Below are 20,727 nucleotides of genomic sequence, written 5' to 3' on the forward strand. Positions count from 1 at the left end.
GTCCTGCGCTTCCTGCCTTGAGCTTCTCTAGCCTGTGGGGATGCTAGAAACCACTCAGTGAGGTGGTACTGGGCAACAGGAGGACTTTCCTCTATAAAACAAACTTCATGACAGCTGGATTTGGGGACAGTGTTGTCCCGGCTTGACTTTGTGAGCTTGTGATTACACTTTTCCAGCTGTTGACGGCATCTCTCCACCGAGGACTTCAGTCAACAACTGAGTTTCACAGATGGTGTAGAATTCTGCCTTGGACATCTGTGACCGCTGAGCACTTACAGGGTGGCCAGTCCAAATTGATATGCATTTTGAATGTCAAATACACATGGATTTCAAAGACTCACTACAAAAACATAACAATATAAGAATGAAAAAATATCTTAATGGTGGTTTTTGATACTGATTATTGGTTAAATTGATGATATTTTCAATATATTAACAGTTCTTTCTACCATTTAAAACCACATTAATATAAAATTTCAAATGGCATAAAAAAGTGCCAGTCTAGACTAATGTGATAGTGTATACCTTTAATAGCAGTACTTGGGAGCCTAAGTCAGGAAGATTGAGAGTTCAAGGCCAACCTGGTATATATAGTGAGGCACTTGTCTCCAAACCCACCCACCCACCCACCCACCAGCCAACCAACTAACCAACCAAATAACCAAGAGCTGAAAATATAGTTCAGTTGGTAAAGTACCTTCCTTGTAGGTACAAGGACCTGATTTCAACTCCAAAAACCCCCAAACCAGACAGGTAATTCATGGTTTAATCCCAGTGCTGAGGAGGCCAAGGAAGGAGGATCTCTGGGAATTTCTGGACAGGCAGCCTACCCTACTTGTCCAGTTCCAGGCCAGAGAGACCATGTCTCAAATGAAAGATAAACAATCCACGGTGAGAAATACTTGAGGTTATCTCCACAAACATGGACATACCTGTGCAAGCACACCTATACACATATGTACACACACACACACACACACACACACACACACACACACACACACACACGAAAAGCAAGCAGGAAGGGGATGAAAGAAAAAGATAGAAAAGGAGAAAATTCCAGCCCAGGATAGAAGTTGTTATGCTAGAATTTTGTACTTAGGGGCTTTTGTTGTATCTGTTTGAATCCTCTGTGCTAATGTGGATGTAACCTGTATCAGTTATCTGTTGCTGCCATAACAAATTAAAACAGCTGGTGATGTAAGGCAATGTAAATATAGTATCTTACACTTCTGTGATTTAGAAGCCTGCAGTGAGTCTCCACAGTCTAGAATTAATGTGTTAGTAGGTCCATGCTCCTCCCTGGACACCCTTGGGAGAATCTGTTCCTTGATGTTTGCAGTTTCTAATGGCCATATACATTGCTTGACTCACAGCTCATCCCTCGTCTTCAAAGTCACCATCTTATCCCCCTGTGCCTTGCTTCCTTGGCTGCTTTCTGCTTCCACTTAAAATGCATATTTTATTAATCCTTTGAGAGTTTCATACATTTTGATCACATTCACCACCTCTCCAAATTCCTCCCAGATACAACCCTCATTCCATACCCACCCAACTTTGTACTCTCCTTTTCTTTTAAAAACCCATTCAGTCCAGTAGTGCTGGCTATCTATTCCTAGGTGTGTGTCCATCCACTGAAATGTGTTCCACCCTTAAAAAAAAAAAAACAAAAAAACTAATGATCCTCTCCTAGCAGCTACCATTTAGCAATAGTCCCCTAGGGCTGTCTGGGACTCAGTGACTATTTCCCATGCTCTTCTGGAATTTTGTGTGGTTTAAGCTTGCACAGGTCTTGTGTATGCTTTTAAGATCTATTTTGGTTACATTTGGACAACAAAGTAACTTAGGGTAACTTCCCAGTGTTCCCTTCACCACCTCCACAAAGTCCCCTTTGTTTGGAAGTGAACAGCGTGTATCACAGATTCTGGATGTGGGTATCTTTGGAAGGCTATTATCCTGCTTAGAATATGGCCATAGGCAACACAAAGACAAGCAGGAATGGCCGCTTTCCAATAAAACTGCAAAAATAGACTGCCAGCCTCCTGGCTGGGGCTTGCTGAGTCTCGGTCTGGGACTGCCTTCTCTAAGTATATCAAAAGGGTGTTGCTTTTTAATGGGTGTGCTATAGAGAAGGGTCTGTGGTCCAATAAGTTTGAGAGACCCAGTAAGCCAGATACGTCTGGTTAAGATCCTGAGAAATTCTGTAGTAAATAAGCCTTTTTGATTTTGTCAAATAATATGATCCCACTCTCCCATACCACTGGTGAATGTACTACATGCTTAGGTTCTCAGGAACCCACCCTTGGAAACCCTGACCTAGCCGGCAGAGGGCAATTTTGAGAAAGTTACCTCCAGTCTCCTGATGGAAGGTCAAGACTCCACGCACGTCACTTGAGATTTGATTAGAGAAAGCATTTTGGCTTCATTAAAGTTCATTAAATGAGCCATCCAGTGTAATTTAGCTGAATAAAAATGGCTCAGATGACTTTAACCCCCACCCCTTTTTACAACAATTTAATTGAGGGAAAAGCAAATACATCAGCGATGTAGAAAAATATTTCTTTGGCCTTCAAGAGGAAGCTTGGGCACCAGCCCCTATTTTCTTGTCATGGTCTCTGGATTTTGAGGGGATGGAATGTGGGGTTCCCTCAGTGCTGCCGTTAGGTTCTGGTGATGAGGCACCCCTCCCCCCTCAGCATATAGAAGTCACAGAGTCAAGACCACACAGGGTGTGAACTCCCGGTTCTTGAGCAAGTGGTCAGTAGAATGTCAGCCCCATCTTTCGCCCATGATTTTCTTTTTCTTCTCAGGAAACCCTATATATGGCTGGTGCTACAGTAGGGGATTCTCCTTATTTGACATTTCCTCCTGTGCTCTCAGTCATTTTGAAGGAATTCCAGTGTGGTGTGTCAGGGGAGGTGGATGCTGTGGTCTGAATGTTGGTGGTCCACAGATTCGTTTGTTGAGCTCCTCATCTCCGGCGGGATGGTATTAAGAGGGACACCTTCGGGAATGCGATGAATGTCCTAATAAAGGAAACCCGAGTGAGACTCTTCATCCTTTCTGGCATGGGAGCTTAGAAGAGCCTATGATGAAGCAGCCGCCACAAGCTGCCACTCATCTGTTTGCCCTTGGACCCTTGATACCCCAAGAATGCACAGAACTATGACAAACAGGTTTCTCCGCTTGGTGAACCCCTAGTCTATGGTTTGTATGTGGGCATTTGCATATTTGTGTATGCATGGTTCATGTGTGCATGTATGTATATGTATGCATATATGTATGTAGAGGCTAGAGGGCAGTCTCAGGAGCCTTGTTTATTTTTTGAGCCTGGATTTTACATTGGCCTTGCTGGCCAGTGAGCTCCAGGGATCCACTTGTGTCTTCCTCCCCGGTGCTGGTATGACAAGTGTGTCTAACGAGGCCCAGCTTTTTTACACGATTCTGGGGATCGAACTCAGGTCCTCGTGCTTGCACAGGGAGCGCTTTATTGACGGAGCCGTCCCTCTGATCCCTAGCCTGTGATATTGTAGTATAGCAGCTCACACGGATTAAGCCGAAGACCAAGTAGCTCTCTTTCATGTGGTGGGAAAAAGATACTGAGACGAAGAGGGCAGACAGATGGTAGGGAAGGTGTTAGAGCTTAAGGAAGGGAGAGGTGTACCCTTCAAAAACTGCCTCTGTGCAAGAAGTAACTAAGGTTTGCCTTGTGATGTTTCCGACTGGCAAGCTGCAGCCCAGGAGCCGTGGGATTGGGAGGGGGGTTCTGGGTAGCAGTGCTGAGTGCACAGAAAACGTGTGATGCATGGAGGAAATGCCCTTCAGTAGCTGCAGAATGAATCCTCCAGGAAAATCCAGCAACAGTGGAATTTGTCTTCGGGCTGCAAGCTGAACATCTTTCTGCTTCTCTGTTTTTCTATCTCACTAATCTTTGGCAGGGGGAGGCTGGGCTATACCTAGGGGATTAACAAATGGACCAATAGAAGATTGGGTATCAGCAGCTGGAACTTGTCTGGGAGACTGGTTCCTCAGTGTGATCCTGCATATGGAGGGCGAGGGATGACAGAAAACCGTGGCTTGGAGTCCTTCCCAGACTATAGTGGGGCATTCAAATTGGTTGTCGAATGAAAGGGCTGAGGACAGGTGTATTCATTTTCTAGGCCTACCGTGACACGACACTATAGTTCAGGTGGCTTCAACAATAGACATTTATTTCTTCACAGTTCTGGATACTCAGGGTCCAAGATGGAGGGTCTTGCCAGGTTTAATTTCTTTTGAGGCCTCTCTTTTTAGTTTGTTGGTGGCTATGTTCTCCCTGTATCTCTCCATGGTCTTGCCTCCGAGTGTGTCTATGTCCATGTACTTCACCTTTTCTTAGAAAGACATCAGTCAAGCCTAATGACCTCCTGTAATCTTAATCACCTCTTTACAGATCCCAATGTACAGGTCTCTAAGAGCATTAACATCCTTAGGATTCCGACATGGACATTTGTGGGGAAGGCACCATTTCAGCCCATGATGATAGAAGTCCAAACCTGAGCTAAAGGGGCTGAGATGATGCAGAGGTGGGGCGACCATTTAGAAGTTGGAACGGGAGCCAGCTGACAGACGGGTCTGTGAAGTTGACGTGAATGTGTAAGGGGGTGAGTGGTTGGCTGGGTGAGTGGGTGCATGGGTGGAGCAGAATGGTTTAATAGCACAAGGAAGTCAGGTGGTTTCCTCAGCTACCCCTGACACAATGGAATAGGAAGACATATTGCCCACTGAGTCTGCTTCTGTCAGTAGAAGTGCTGCTCCTAAAAGTCAGTCCTGCTCTTAGTCCGGGAAATCCACAGGCCTCTGTCTTCAGGACCTCTGTTGATGGATCTTACTGTCTCCCTTTCAAGTCTCAGTGCCCAAGTATTAAGGGCCACACAGAAGAGCTCCTCTACTTGGTTTCTTCTGGTGGCAGGGTTCATCTTGCTGACCCTCTCATAGGGTAACAGGCTCAGACTAGAGGGTGATAGAGGATTCCACTTCTGCTAAATAAAGATGGGTGCTTCCCTTAGGAAGTCCCATAGGCTGCTTCACCTGGGGGCCTGTCTACCAGACAGAGAGGCAGATTGCCTCAGAGGATCCCTGTTTCCTGCTTAGTTAATGCAGGGAGGGCCATCTCAGTCCCATCTCTCCACTGGGCCCAGAGTGCGGCCATATGTGTGTTGGATCTCTTTGCTTTCAAAGCTTCTGTCATTACTGTTTATTACCTCTGGACCCCAGAGTCTGACTGGGAGGGAGGCAGTTGTGCGGGACCAAATTAATGGCTTTATTTGGGAGTCTCAAATGAGAGAGAGAGAGAGAGAGAGAGAGAGAGAGAGAGAGAGAGAGAGAGAGGATTTGGGAAAGTGTTTGATGCCTCATCTCACAAAAATCTCACTCTCCAAACTGATTTGATGGTCAGATGGCTTGGATGCTGGTCATTGACCCAAGCAAAAGCCAGAGGCAGGTGACAATGGATGTGCTAGGTACGAGGCACCAGGAGGAGGCTGCATGGGGCTCCGAGGCAGGGTGACTCTTAATTACACTCTTGTCTGATGAGCAGCCTAACCAGACCATCAATAACTGCTGACAGATGGGGACAGGTGAGGTGTCAGCAGGAAGGAAAACTGGGCCAGCGAGTTCTGCCCATCTGGATGCTAATGTCCATCAAAACCCCGGACCTCAGTTTTCCCATCTCTCCTGTTTCAAGGGAATGTATAAATGCCCAAGAGGACAGGGTGGCCAGAAGCATACCCTGCTTGTGTTTGTGGAGTGTATGTTGCTCTCTAGACCTGGGTACTTCTAGTGTGTGTCTAGGGCAGTGCACTGGGTACAGCTGCACAGGTTATACACACTGCACATTTCCTGGGACTTTTGCAGCAGTGTCCTTGTGTCTGGAAATGTATGTGAGGGTGTATATGTGTATGCGGACAGAGTGGGTGGGCTGGAGATGAAGCTGCACCCCTGTGGAAGAACAAAAGCTCATTCCTCCTTACTAAGTGTCCCAGGCCCCCAGCCGCCATTCCCTTGTAATAAGGAGGGGATAATGCTATTTCTTAGTCTTTATTTGCCCAGAGTGCCTATGATTTTCTTTCTTTCAGAATCCAATTTTCTCTTGACATTTCTGCCTGATGTAGCAAAGCATGACCTTTGTAAGAGGACGTGGCTGGCAGCCTGCTTTCTGCCTGGGGCTCCCCAGAACTCCTGGAAGGCTCGCTGCCTGTTCCTTTCTCGGAAAGGAGCCAGGCTGCCCGGTGTACCTGGGCCAGTCCTGCCTCTAGGATGGCTTGTTCCTAACAGTAGCCTCCTTCTACCAGAGGTGTGCTTTATCAGGAGCATGCTCCTCCAGGCTCAGTGAGCACGAGGTCCCTGCAGGCTGCCAGTGCTCAGCTTGTTGAAGCATGGTTTTTGTCCAATGAAGCACTGAAGAAAACCAGGGAACTAAAGGTGCAGCCTGGGAATCTTTCCAAATTTCTGCCAGGATTCCCTCACGAATTTGGAAGTTTAGGAATAGTTTAAGTGTGTGTGTGTGTGTGTGTGTGTGTGTGTGTGTGTGTGTGTGTGTGTGTGTGTATACATGTGTAGACATATACGTAATATCAGAGGTCAGCCTTGGGTGCCATTTCCTAGGAGCCATATATACTGTTGTTTTTGTTTTTATTTTTGGATACAATCTCTTATTGGAATCTGGAGTTCTATGATTAGGAGAGTCTAGCTGGCTGGCGGTCGCTGGGGATCCACCTATTTCTACCTCCCCAGTGCTTGGTTTACAAGCTTGTTCTGCCATGCCTGACTTTTTATGTGTATTCTGGGACTCCCTCTCAGGTCCTCATGCTTACACGGCAAACATTTTACTGACAGAACTATCTCCTCAGTCCCCATTGTTCAAGGTTTACTCCCAAGGATGCTGTTGTGTGTAGACAGCAAACAGGAACAACAGAGCCAGTAAAACGACTTCTACCTGGGTGGTCCAAGCACTCAGATTTGTTACAGCATCACCCCGGCTATCGGCAATGAAGACCCAGAGACCTGTGGCCTTTGGTCCCAACTTGTGAGCTCCAAGGCTCCTGGTTATGTTTGGGCAGTGACTCTGTGGGAATTTTCAAGATCTATTGTGCTCCTCTGAGCACGAGTGTTTGCTTTGGGGAGCTTGCCCTGGGGGCTACCTTAAATGATCTCGGTACAGTTCCTGTGGAACCCCAGTTCTTCTCGTAGGTGGGTAATGGTAGAAGTTTGTAGGAATAAGTCACAGGGGCTTTGTGAAGCGGACCACAATGAATGGCTCAAGATGGCTCTTTATGAACATGTGGTATCACACCAGAACCCCCAACCCTGTAGAGGTGTGGGACTGCTTGGGCCCATGGGGTCATCCTGGAGAGCTCTTTGTGGGTTAAAGGTCCTTAGAGACAACAATAAACACAGGGAAGAGAACAGAGCAGCAGACTTTGAAGCTACCTGCATGTGGTCTCTTTCCTTTCTACAGCGGTCCCCTGTACCCTTAGAGTTATAAACTGTCTTAGAAAGTTAGCTGGTTTAGGACAGTGTAGGATCCAATCATCTTATCACAAATAAGCTGCATCTAATGAAAAATGGGATGCCCTATTTCTAAACTGTTCTTACGTTGGAATATCTGTTCTTGTTTCCTGATGAGCACATTCTCAATTCCATAGGTCTCAGTATAAATGCATCTCTCCAATAGACTATTTGATTTCACTCTCTGGGTGTCTAACAGGCATCTCAAGCTTAATGTTCACAAGAAATGGGGAGCTCTTCTGTTAATACATTAACTTTTATTAATAGCTAGATATTACTTGTATAAATGATGGGTTTATTGTGACATTTTCATACATGCATATCACATATGAATAACATATAACATATCCATCTGTCATTACCTTCTCTCGACTTTCTCTCCTCTGTTAGTTGATCTGAGAGGACCATTTTGGCCCCACTGCTCAAATGTGATCTGTTAGTAGGCTTCCTCATCTTACTAAATGCCTCATTAGTCACTAGTATATTAGTCTTGGTTGTGTGACAAAAGACTTGACATAAAAATTTAGGGCCTTTAATCCCAGCACTCGGGAGGCAGAGCCAAGCGGATCTCTGTGAGTTCGAGGCGCAAAGCTACACAGAGAAACCCTGTCTCGAAAAAAAAAAAAAAAAAAAAAAAAAAAAAAAAAGGCGTGTGCCACCACCGGAAGTTGGTAGCTTTTGGCCGGGCGGTGGTGGCGCACGCCTTTAATCCCAGCACTCGGGAGGCAGAGCCAGGCGGATCTCTGTGAGTTCGAGGCCAGCCTGGGCTACCAAGTGAGTCCCAGGAAAGGCGCAAAGCTGCACAGAGAAACCCTGTCTTGAAAAACCAAAAAATAAAAAAAAAAAAAAAAAAAAAAATTTAGGGAAGAATATTTCGGCTGATGGTTTGTTGGTCTCGTGTCCTCAAGCATCACATCATGGTGGTGTGTAGAAGGCTGTTGACTTCTTGATAGACAGGAGGCAGACAGTACTACAAGAAGGGCCTGGAGGTAATATATTTCCAAGGACTCATCTCTAGTGATCTACCTCCGCTAGGTGGGTCCCACCACCTAATGTTTTCATGACTTCTCAAAATAAGGCCACCAGACGGAGAAGAAACATTCAAAATACGTATCTTTGGAGGCCATTCCATATTCTGACCACAACACCCATCACTCCTCAATTCACTCTCCTCTTTTCTCAGAGCTAGCTGCAGGTTCTGGTGGCATTACCTCCAGCACTAATCTTGAACCCATCTCTCCTTTTTTGTTGTTGTTTTTTCTTGCTTAGAAGCTAGGTAAGGTCCCCTCACTATCCTGTCAACTTTCAGTCTTGGTCTTCCATTGAAAAAAGTGGTGTTTAGTTTATGATACATCGCCACTAAGAGTCACCCAATGCTTCCTGTTGCTCTTTGGAGTAATGCCAGTCTCCTCCCAAGGTCTGAAAATGTGGCACGAATCCCTCTCCTACTTATCCTTAGTCTCTGTAACTCCGTTTCTGGTGGGGCTTCTTCCTGGCTCTCAGCTCATTATCATTCTTTCTTTTCCCAGGTGTCATGCTAACTATTCAGAAGGTTCTTCTCCAAGCACCCAAGTAAAGTAGCCCCACTCCCAATTACCCTTGTCATTTTGTTTAGACGAGTCTTTCCGCTTATTCATTTGTAATGTGAAGACAAGGTTCCATCATGCTCGTCAGACCTCAGCATAGCCTGTATCTGACTCTTCTACTTGCTACAGAAGTCACCTAAATATAAGTACACATGGAAGCGTGTGTGTGTGTGTGTGTGTGTGTGTGTGTGTGTGTGTGTGTGTGCACGCATGCGTGTAAACAAAAGTCTGTGTTTGCATTGTTACCTACGTGTTTAATAGATACAAATATACACATGTTCATTTGTGTATGGATGGATATTTATCTAAATGGAACCAGCACTGCCGTCCATTCCCATCGGCAAATGAGTGCATCGTTCCTGGGTTGCCACTTGGTTTCTCCCAGTGCCTAAGGGCTGTTATCACATCAAAAGTTGTTTGTTGAGCCTGGCAAAGTAATAACCGTGGGCGTGTTTCTTCTTTTATTCAGAAGACTAATGGCTGCTCCCTTCCCCTGTACATCCTAATGAGAACAATTAAATAGCCATTAGGAGAAGAGATGTGTGAACAAAGGCTGATGTCTTGATCTCTGGAATGGGCATGTGTTCTTGGGGAGGGGTGAGTGAGAAGAATTTATAAGGAACCTGAAGACTTCCTGCCTGTGTGGATGTAAAAGATGCTGTGGGCTTGGTTATCCCTAGAACTATTGTCTAGAGGAGCTTGCTTCAAACAGGCTCCCCAAGCTTTTATTAAAGGGCAGCACGAGGAGTAACCAAGAGAACCGTATTGTTCCTTAGATGGGTAAAACCTTACCCTTGAAAAGGCTTCAGCATCCCCTTCACCCCTGCCCCATGGTCTCAACTATTAGCAGACATATCTTTAGTAAAATAGGGTGAAGGAAAGGAAGCACACCAAAGCCTGCCTCCAGACAACCAAGTCCTCCATTGAGGGCCTTCCTGATGCTGGATCTGCCCTTTAACTACCTCTTTATTTGTTGATTTTTGCAGAAACTTGTCGAGTAACCGGCTCACCACACTCTCCTGGCAACTCTTCCAGACGCTGAGTCTTCGGGAATTGTAAGTTCGGAATTGAAGACTCTGTCCAGGTGGCGGAGTGCTGGTAATGATTGGGTGGGGAAAGAGTGTCAAGCATTGGCATTACCTGGTGGCTGGGCTGTTTGGGTTGGATGGCATTGGGAATACCATGTTCAGTGACAGTGATGCACCCCCATCCACGGACTTGACTTGGGAGGCTTTTACTAAGCACACTCTGTTTCAAAAGACAGAACCTCATCTTTCATCAGCTTTTGGTTTTGGGATCTGCAGGTAATTAGCAGTAATAATTTTAATACTTATAATAATGAAGATATCAATTGATTTCTAATAAATAATATTTGCTATACATAACTTTGTAGCTTTGTTGGGTATGCTTTTCTTACATGATCTTAGAATTACCATAATAAGACTCATGGGAGGCAGGTATAATTTTCTGCATTTTGTAGACTCTGAGCCCTAGAAACCCACTCAAGAATCAACTACAGTTGCATTGCTAAGGACTTGCATAGTTGATACTTGGGCATGGCCTTCCAGCTTCAGACTGTACAGCCTTCACGGTGCTCATGATGTCCTATCAACTCATTTGGCTTGATGTCTAGGCATTCTGAGCATGGGAGAGGGCATATATTTATTTTATCTGCGTGTGGACTGCTTAGCTTTGCTGCATTCCAAGGCTGATCAATGCACTTTTACCCTAGCCAGCCATTTTGTGAAAACAGATGTAGGCTGGATAAGTGCGAATTCGTGACCACTGCTGGAGACTGGAGAAAATAACTCATGTTGCTCTGTGAGTCATCAGGGTCATCTCTGTGCATGAAGGACAGTCTATTATGTTGAGGGAATAAATCAAGGAACAAATTGAAAAGGAATTGAGGCATGGATGGAGTTAGGGAGTCTGAGTTTTAGAGAGAGTGCTCATGTGTTCCTTTTTACTTTATGACTCAGATCCAAATTCCCTGTCTGTGATCACAGCGTTTACCAGGAAGCAAAGACCTTGGACCTCTGCCTGGGCTATGGGCCTTTCACCTTCTCTTTCCACCTGCCCAGACCTGTGTTCATGAATAAATTATAACTTTGGTTTTTCAGACCAGCTGATAGAAATGAGACTATTTACATCCCAGTAACTCATTACCCTTTACAACTTTGCTTATCCTGTCTTTGTGGCCTGACTGTGTAGTTGAAGTTTTTTTGTGTCCTGCCCACTCTGCAGCCATCAGACCCAAGTAAACACACAGAGGCTTATATTAATTAAAACTGCTTGGCCATTAGTTCAGGCTAACTACTGACTAGTTCTTACACTTAAACTCAGCCCATTTTTGTTAATCTGTACATTGTCACATGTTTCATGGCTTTACCTGTGTGCCATTACGTGACTGCTCACATGATCCTTCCCAAACCCATCCCAGGGATGAACAGAGAGAGATTGTCACTTTGAAGGTGTTGCTAACTGGGCTTCGTGGTAGTCTCAGAACTTGGAAGGTAAAGCAGAAGGATCAACAGTTTTAGTTTAGTCTGAGCTATATGAGTTACAGGCTGGTCAGTCTGGGCTGCACAGTGAGACCTATTCTAAAAAAAATGGACAATATTATTGTATGTTGCTTTCCCTTCTTAGAATTGTGTCCCTCCCTGCCAGACTACTGGTCTGATATTCTGGTATGGGTACCAGTAGGCCTAGTGATCAGAGTTCTTAGTCCTGTTTGGTAGAGCTCTATATGGACACCAATAACCTCTGATAATAGCTAAAGGAAGGTAAACAAATTTGTGTTTATAAAACGTTCTCCCAAACAGACTATGTCACAGATCTCTAAAGTCAGGGGTGTTGTAGTTACTGTATTCTGTTTATTCTCACCTTGAACTAGATGTAACTTAATGGAGGACCTTAGGGGTACATTGGCATGGCCACTACAGTTATTACTATCACTGATTTCCAAACTATTCCTTTGTGCCAGGCACCATGACAGTAATCTATTAAATTATGTATACTCTTTAATTTAATCCTGAAGACAATTTTGTAAGGTAAGAATTCTCATGACTGTGCCACCTTGGAGGACACAGCAATGGAAGACTCTCATTTCAGGTCACCCATTAGATAAGCAGTAGTGTGCAGACTCAAAACCTGGATCACTGTGCTTAACTGTCCTCCACTGTTTTTTAGCCTATTTAATTCTGCAAAAAAGTGTGTGGCTATGAGTCTTTGCTAGGCTTCTCTCTGCATCAGTTACATTTCTCATTGCTGTTGCATGGATAAGTTATACTTTTGCTTTTTCAGACCAGTGGGTAGAATTGAGACTGATAAGACACCCTTAAGAGAGGAAGGGTCTGTGTTAGCTTACAACTCGAGAGGGTATTGCCCAGCATGTGAGGAAGTCACGGTAGCCGTAGTGTGAGACAGGTGCTGTAGTGAGGAAGCAGAGAGAGATGAATGCCGAACCCCACTTACTCTTTCCCTTTTACTCAGCCCGGTACCCCAACCCATGTCTTATCTCTCAATTAACCCCGTCTACAAACTCCTTCACAGATAAACCCAGAGGTATGTCTCTTAGGTGATCCTGAATCCAGTCAAATTAAAAATGAAGACGAAGCAGGTACTAGTTAGTTTTCTGTTTCTGAGAAAAAAAATGCCATGAGCAATGCAACTTACTAAAGGAAGGATTTACCTGGGGCTTATAGTTCCAGAGGGATAGCAGTCCATACCAAAATGGCAGGGAGCATGACAGCAGGTAGGCAGCCATGATACTAGAGTAAAGCAGGAAGTCAAGAGAACACACTGGGGATGATAGCGGGCTTTTGAAACCTAACCCTACACCAATGACACCGCTTCCTACAAGGCTATACCTTCTAACTCTCCCCAAACAGCCACCAATTGGGGACCAAATTTTTAAATGCCTGAGACTTTTTAGAGGGGGCATCTTATTAAAACCACCACAAAGCATAGTGACCTCAAACTGATTGGGGGCAGAAGGTCTGTCATTTTGCATCTAGTTCTTCTCTGATCCCTGACCCTTAACATAGGTGAGGCCAGAGACAGTGTGCCCCAAGAAGATGTCAGGTCTGCTAGAGGCTGAATTATTGAGAAAATGTTCAGTGTTCTTTCTAAGAAACCGGTGGATGTGAAATCAATGGTGTGCTGCCCTGGTGACCTGCTTCATGGAGATTTAGAAACAGTTGTTCTGTGGATATATATTTAAAGAAAATGTCACTTTTCTCCCAGAGGATCATGGGATTCTGCATTCATCTTTGCCTGGGATCAATATACCGGTGAGCTAGATGTAACTTATGGAGGAATGAAAACATTTCTTGCAGAGTGAGTCAGTGTGTGAGTGCCACCATATCCAAACAGTATTTTATTTCTGTCATAGTGTTAAATCAGAAAAAAATTATATTGGTGGATGAAGAAGCCCCTCTCTAAGGAGCAATCTCTCTGGTAGGGGTCTGTTTTTTGAGGAAGAATTAAATGTTGAGAGTGGAAAATTTATCTTTGGGCTGGAGGAGGCTGCGTATTGGCTCTTAGCTGTGGCTATGATTAAAATCCAAACAATCTCTTTTCCTGGCAAATGGAAGAGGGGGTAGGATTTTCTTGTCTGCCTTCTTGATTAGTCCGCATGGCACCATCTGCCATGAGCCATCTAGACTGCCAGGGTCTGCTTAATGGAGCCTGTGGGATGGGGCTTGGGGATGTGTCCGGTGCTGTCAGGAGGAGTTTTGGCCTTGTAGGAGAGGGACTCAATGTGCTGTGATAGCCAGGAGAGGCACAAGCCAGGCGAGGCTTCCAGGGGGTGTCTGCAGAAACAGACAGGTAAAATGGGATATTTAGCCATTTCTTGGCACGCTTCCTTCTTCCACGAAGGCTCCTGTGAGGGTCTTTGCCATGCCCCAACCAGCCTCTCTCCTCCATTACAGTCTTGGATGAAACAGTTGATACTACAGTTGACATAGTTGAGAATCCTCATTAGAAGGGCTGAGTATGTACTGCATTCCATCCGGAAAGGAAAAGAAAGGCCCTCATTGAGTAATGAGTGGATACAGGGTTCTGGCTCATCCCTGAAGCTACTCTACAAGGGAGTTACTACTATAACATGTTTTGAGAATGAGGGACTCAAGCCTAAGCCAAGTCAAATAACTAGGACCAGATCACATAGCTGACGAATTGGTAATCTGGAGACCAATATTAGCATTTTTAGGATGACCACCACCTGAAGGCAATGTTTCTGAAATCCATTCTCTTTCAGCCCCTAAGTTAGTGCCATAATCTGAATGCTCAACATATCCTTCCAGGAGCCAAGATGGCTGGCTCCCCAGATTGGAGCCATAGGAAAACCCAAATCATCTCAGAGCTCTTGCTGTGTGCCAAGACCCTTCTTCTACTTTTATTTTGTGAGATTGGAGGGAGGGCTTTTGGCAAGTGCCTGACTCAGTCTCCCTCCAACTCAGGAAGTGCCCTTCTTACTGAGCAGGCCAAGAGGATCTTCTGAGTAGCCAGCAGAAATTCAATGGTAGATTTGGTGGCGTCTGGCTTGGCATTGTGCTGTACTCAAGGAGTTTCTGGTTAAGGCAAGGTGCTACTGTTTTTTTCCCCTGAAACTGGAACTAAAATCAGAGCATGATTCTGAGATATTGTCTTAGAGATGAAGGATGAATTAGGAAGAAAAGATGCTTGGGTTCTGAATCCCATGGTACCCCATAGGCAATGGCAAGGGGTACCAGAGATATATCAGCCCACAACATAGAAATCCTCCAGAAACACTCTGAGAATCATTAATACATCTTGAGCAGGCTTCTCTTAATACCCCACAGGCATGGAGCAGATGAGATTAAAATAGATTGGAATATTTCATTTTCTTAAAGCAAAGTGATAATTACCTCTGTTATAATTTGCAGATTTAATCAACTTGGTTAGTACTAACTCAGTGTTGAAGAAGGTTGGGCTGACCCTGGCACTGCCCTTCCTCTCAGTCTTGGCTATGATCACTTTGAAAGCTCTCAGACAAGACACCAAGCAGTTCTGTCACCAATGCTATTGCTGCAGTGGTGATTCCTGCTTTCTTTATGACTCCCTTTTAATCCACAAAGCATGGAGACACAAAGCATGGAGACACATGTTAGCACTAATGCAGAGAAATGATGTGGAACACACTCATCCCCATCTTACAGATTTTTAAGTTGCTGGCAGTCCCATTTCTTCTAGTGGCCTTCTCAAGTCACTGCAGACCTGGGGACTTCAAAGCAACAGAAATGTTTTTGCCCACCATTCTGAGGCCAGCAGTCTGAGTCAGGATGTCATCAGTGCCCCTCTACTTTCTGAGGCTCTGGGGACTAAGCTTTCTTGATGTTGCCAGATGCCGGCTGCTCCTGGTGCTTTTGGGCTTGTGGCAGCATTCCTCGTAGCCTCTACCGTCTTCCCCGTGGCCTCTACCGTCTTCCCCATGGCCGACATCCTTGTCTCCTTGTTCTTTAGCCTCTGCACTCTTGCTACAGATCCCAGTTCTTGTGGGTAGGTTCAGGGCCCACCCCAAATACGGATGATCTCAACCCTTCATCTTACCTTGATCCTGTCAACAAAGAAGGTCATATTCATGGGTTAGGACTTGGACGTAGCTCTTTGGAAGGCACAGTTCAACCCATTGCTCAGGACAACTGAGTTAGATCAACTTGCATCTTTTATTTATACATTTTTAACACAGTCTGTTATCTTGAGAGAGCCTAGGCTATGCCCTTTGTCTGGAGGCAGTGGCCTTGCTCTTGCTCACGTGAGTAGTCTTTTGTTCTTTTGCCCAGCCTAGACCCAGGATTGTATCTGGCAGGGCTGATGGTACGGGGCAGAAGGCGACCACCCTAATGATGACTGGAGGGCAATCAATGTCTTCTGAACACAGAGCCATGACTTTGGCTGATCCTGCAAAGTGGTTTGTGTGTGTGTGTGTGTGTGTGTGTGTGTGTGTGTGTGTGTGTGTGTGTGTGCCTGTGCCTGAATGGGGCTGAGTTAATCTGTGGGAACTCCCCAGAGCCCTGCGATTAGGCCTTGGGCCATCTTGAGGCCAGGGCTGGGCACCAGTAAACTGTGCCCTGAAGCAGTTGCTGCTGTATTATTCATGGGGCCTCTTGCATTATTGATGGAGAACAGAGCAGGACTCTAAGCTTGACCGGTCTGCCCCACAGCTATGTTGAGACTCTTCTGCTGAGCACTGATTGTATAGGAGAAGGAAACTGCAATGTCCAGCTTAGAACTAGGACTTTTGTGTCTCTGTGTTTTGCTAACATTTTTTTTGTGTGGGGTGTGTGTCTGGACATAAAGGTGATTGTGGATTGGATCCATGGGACATGCAGGATGCTTCTGTTTGGAACTTTGGCACTTAAAATGCATTTTGCTAGGTGTGTCTTCCTAAAAGGAGGAGCCCGCTGGGTTCCTGTGCAGTTTCCAGCAGACTCTGGTGAACAGCAAGGCACCAGATCTTCAGGTACACCCCTTCTGCTGGGCCAGGCCATATAAGCAAAGCCTGGGACAGAAAGGATGGGAGGATAGGAGCTGTTACTGAGTCAGTGCCCGGCAGCATCTGTGGCACATCCCAGACAGCTCAGCTGACTCTCTTGCCAGCTTTGGGATACTTTGGCATGGTCTGCCTTTTGGGCCACTGAGATGCTGGTTTGTGCCCGCACATGGAGTCTAACAAGAGGATGGACTGTATTATGCTCTATGTGGTTTGAGGCAACACCGTGAAAGCTCCTCACTTGGCTAGCCTTTTCAACGCAGGTAAATAATTTGTAGTTTTACATCTATTTAATAATGAATGGCTGCATCTTGTCAAGCGAGCAGCTGGGGAAATCCATGCTGACCTGGTTCAGTTTGCACATCTTGCGACATCTGGACTCTCAATACTGTTCTGTGGGGTTAGCGGGCCTCTCCTCAGGCCTCTGCAAAGGAGAACCCAAATCTTTCCATTCCAAGGCTACCCTCTTTTACATAAGACTCGGCACTGATCTTGATTTTCTGCTTTTCTAAGAATGCCATCAGATGTCCCTACCTTCTCTACACTGCTCCCTTGTGAAGGTTAAACAAAGTCACATGCGTAGGACCCTAGGACAAGAATAGTACAAATGCTATTGTAGTTTACTCTCTTCGTGGGTGCATACATGTGGATGCAAGTGCACATTACTGAATGTGCACATGGAGGTCAGCTTGTCGTTTTCTAGGTGTCATTCAACCGTTTTATGGGTCAGGGTCTCTCATTCGTCCGGGACTCACTAATCACTAATAAGCTCCAGAGATCCAGTTCGGCCACCCCAGTGCTAGGATTCTGAGTGCTCACCACTGCACCTGACCTTTGTACATGTACCTGGGGCCCAAACTCAGGTCCTCATGGTTGCGCAAGACACCCTTCACCAGCTGACATGTGTTCACATCCCCACACTCCATTTTCCTCCATTTCTCTTTGCATTTTCCTCTTCTCCGTCTCATTTCTCAGCTACACAGGCATCTTACATAGTTCTGAGTCCAACTCTTCAAAGGCTTCCTGGTTGACCTTTCCCTTTCCTTCTCCGGGACCTTGACCTCTCCCTTCCCTGCCCTGACTTTCATTCCTGCTGTCTTCCGTCTTTCTTTCTCTGTCTACTCATGTTTTTGCCTCTACTTTCAACCCAATGTTTCTTCTGATTGTTATTTCCCACCCTCTGCAGACCAACAGCCCATCTTTCCCACTGCATTTCCTCCCGCTTCCCTTTTCCTTTCCTCTGTCTTCTGCTCTTTCCTCTCCTTCTACTCCAGCAGCATACCAAGGCATGCCTTGCTACATTTGTGTTGTTTGCAGAATGCTTGCTGTCTCTCTCCCCAATTTCTGACACTGTACTCCAGACCCTTAAATGGTGGATCAGGGGGGACCTGGGGCACAGTCCCCAAATCCTCTCAGGTGAAGGTAGAAGGTGAGGTCGTATTTACTTTCATAACAGCCCCGAGACATCATTGTGTGTCCTTTTCACTCTTATCCTCTGCTGAGGGGACAGTGGAGCCCTCCAGAGACTGCATGGCATGAAAGCCAACACAGCCTTGATGACCAACAGAGTCTGTGATAATGTATTGCGGTGTTGTCCATATTCCTTAGCTTCAGTTTCTTTTTAATCACTTTAAAATAAAAATATAATCACATCACTTCTCTCCTCCCCTTCCTCTTCCATGATCCCTCCTCACTCCCTCTTAAACTGATGGCCTCTTATTTGTGGTAGTATTGTGTTCCCCCAAATATTGTGCACTCTAATAAACTTATCTGGGGTCAGAGAACAGAACAGCCACAATATTAAACATAGAGGTTAGACAGTGGTAGCACATGCCTTTAATCCTAGCATTCAAGAGGCAGAGATCCACCTGGATCTCTGTGAGTTCAAGGCCACACTGAAAACAGCCAAGCATAGTGACTCACACCTTTAATCCCAGGAAGTAATGGCAGGAGGCAGAAAGGTATTTAAGGCGTGAGGACAAGGAACTATAGCCTGGCTAAGCTTTCAGGCTTTCGAGAAGCAGTTCAGCTGAGATCCATTTGGATAAGGACACAGAGGCTTCCAGTCTGAGGAAACAGGATCACCTGAGGAATTGGCGAGGTGAGGAAGCTGTGGCTTGTTCTGCTTCTCTGATCTTCCAGCATTCACCCCAATAACTGGCCTTGGGTTTGCTTTTATTAACAAGACTCTTTAAGATTACTGCTACACTTATTCTTTTATTATTATTGTTACATATATAGGTATATGTACAAATATATAGATATAACCTGCTGAGTCCATTTTTGTTATGTGTATGTGATTTCAGGTCTGACCACGCTATATTAGATAAACAATTGGGGAAGAGACTCATCCCTAGGAGAGGCTAATTCTCCCTCTCTCTCAGCAGTCATTAATTGCCTGCCATTCTTTGTCTTGGGATTGGACCTGGTGAGAGTCCCCTCTTTTGCTTTAGCATGTATATTGATATTGTCATTGTTCAGGTCTTGTTTAGGCAGCTGTTTATAGGAGACGGAACCTCTCAGCAGACTTCCTGGTCCTCTGGTTATTACTGTTCTGCCCCTCTTCTTCAATGGGCCTTAGGTACAGGAGTCACGTTGTATACGTGTCTGTTGGCTTGGGCTCTTCTTGATCCAGTGATTTCTACATAGTGTCTAGTTGTGGTTTTCTGTAATGGTCTCCATTTGCTGTAAAGAGAAACTTTTTTGATGAGGAGTGAGAGCTATACTTATCTGTAGGTAAAAGGAGAGTTTTTAAATGTAGTTAGAAATTCGGCTGGTCTAGTAAAGTAAGGGTGATAGGTGCCCTTTAAGATCTATGCCCTCACTAGTCCCAGGGAGCAGACTATGTATGTTTCCTGTACTAGGCAGGATTTCCTCTGTTTGGTCGTCCTTAAGCCCAATTAGACAGCTGCTGGTTACCACCAACATGTGAGTGCCAGCCACTACTGCACCTTCAGGGATGTCTTGCCATGTTGATCATTGTTGAGGTTGATAGGCATCACAGCTGTCTGGGATTATTGATTGATTCCCTCCTCTGGTAACGTGCATAGAACTTTTTGGTATTATGTCAGATAGATTGCAAGAAGGAGACTTTCAGGCTAGATCAGTGATTCACAGCCTTCCTGTGACCCTTTAATACAATTCTTCATGTTGTGGTGACCCTCAACCAAAATATTATTTTATTGTACTTCATTGTATTGTGATTTTTGTTACTGTTATGAATTGTAATGTAAATATCTGATTGCAAGACATCTGATATGTGACCCCCAAAAGGCTCCTGACCCGCAGGTTGAGAACCACCGGGCTAGATCTAGCTCCAATAATCCAAGTCCTGGGTCTTAAGTGTGTGATGTCTTCCACAGTAGGGGCTTACCTTCAACCTCTGAGAGGCAACCAAGGCCAACAGCAGGAGTTTGGGGAGTCCCTGACCAACAACTCTAATGGGTTTCTCAGGCCTGTTACTGGGGTTTTGGTCAGATAGTCTGTAGCTCTTGTGGGGAGCATTGTCAGCACAGGTGACAACTTCGTCTCATACATATGTATTATTTTAGGTAGATGTAAAATGATATGATTCCTTGCTTGGGTGTTATTTGCCGTCCCCTCCCCCCGCCCCCGCCTTCTCCTGTTGTATTGACTCTGCTACCGCTTTGCAATTACAGCTTTTTCTCCATTTCTCCTGTCCCCTTTTCATATCACCTCCATCCTGTTATTCCCCCTTAAACTCTTCCCTTCCCCCCTACATGTCCTTTTAAACTCTCTGGATTTCTTCAGTTACTCCATGCTATGTACTCACATCTGAAGATTTGGAGCTAGGAACCACAGATGAGAAAGAACATGTGGCTTTTGTCTTTCTGGGTCTAGGTCACTTCATTCAACATAATCTTTTATAGATTCATCAGTTTACTTGCAAATTTCAGTTTTCTTTATAGCTGAATAGTATTCCAGTTGTATTTATACATCACATTTTCATTATCCATCCATCCAAAGACATTTAGGCTATTTCCATTTCTTAGCTATTGTTAATAGAACACCTTGGAACATGGCTGAGCAAGTATCTGTGGAGTAGGATGTCAA

General features: G+C 45.2%; 1 protein-coding gene across 9 annotated transcripts in view; it reads left to right on the forward strand.

Moving 5' to 3' along the window:
• The window catches only part of Ntrk3 (neurotrophic receptor tyrosine kinase 3), a 385,084-nt gene that overhangs the window by 87,421 nt on the left and 276,936 nt on the right, over positions 1 to 20,727 (forward strand). For all 9 annotated transcript variants that reach the window (XM_052761135.1, XM_052761134.1, XM_052761136.1 and 6 more), the window contains exon 4: positions 10,121 to 10,189. In XM_052761135.1, the coding sequence (XP_052617095.1) occupies positions 10,121 to 10,189 (69 nt within the window). The remainder of the gene's footprint in view (positions 1 to 10,120; positions 10,190 to 20,727) is intronic.

Source organism: Peromyscus californicus, unplaced genomic scaffold (genome assembly GCF_007827085.1).
Source record: "Peromyscus californicus insignis strain IS unplaced genomic scaffold, ASM782708v3 Scaffold_4__1_contigs__length_199733344, whole genome shotgun sequence".
NCBI classification, from domain to species: Eukaryota; Metazoa; Chordata; class Mammalia; order Rodentia; family Cricetidae; genus Peromyscus; species Peromyscus californicus.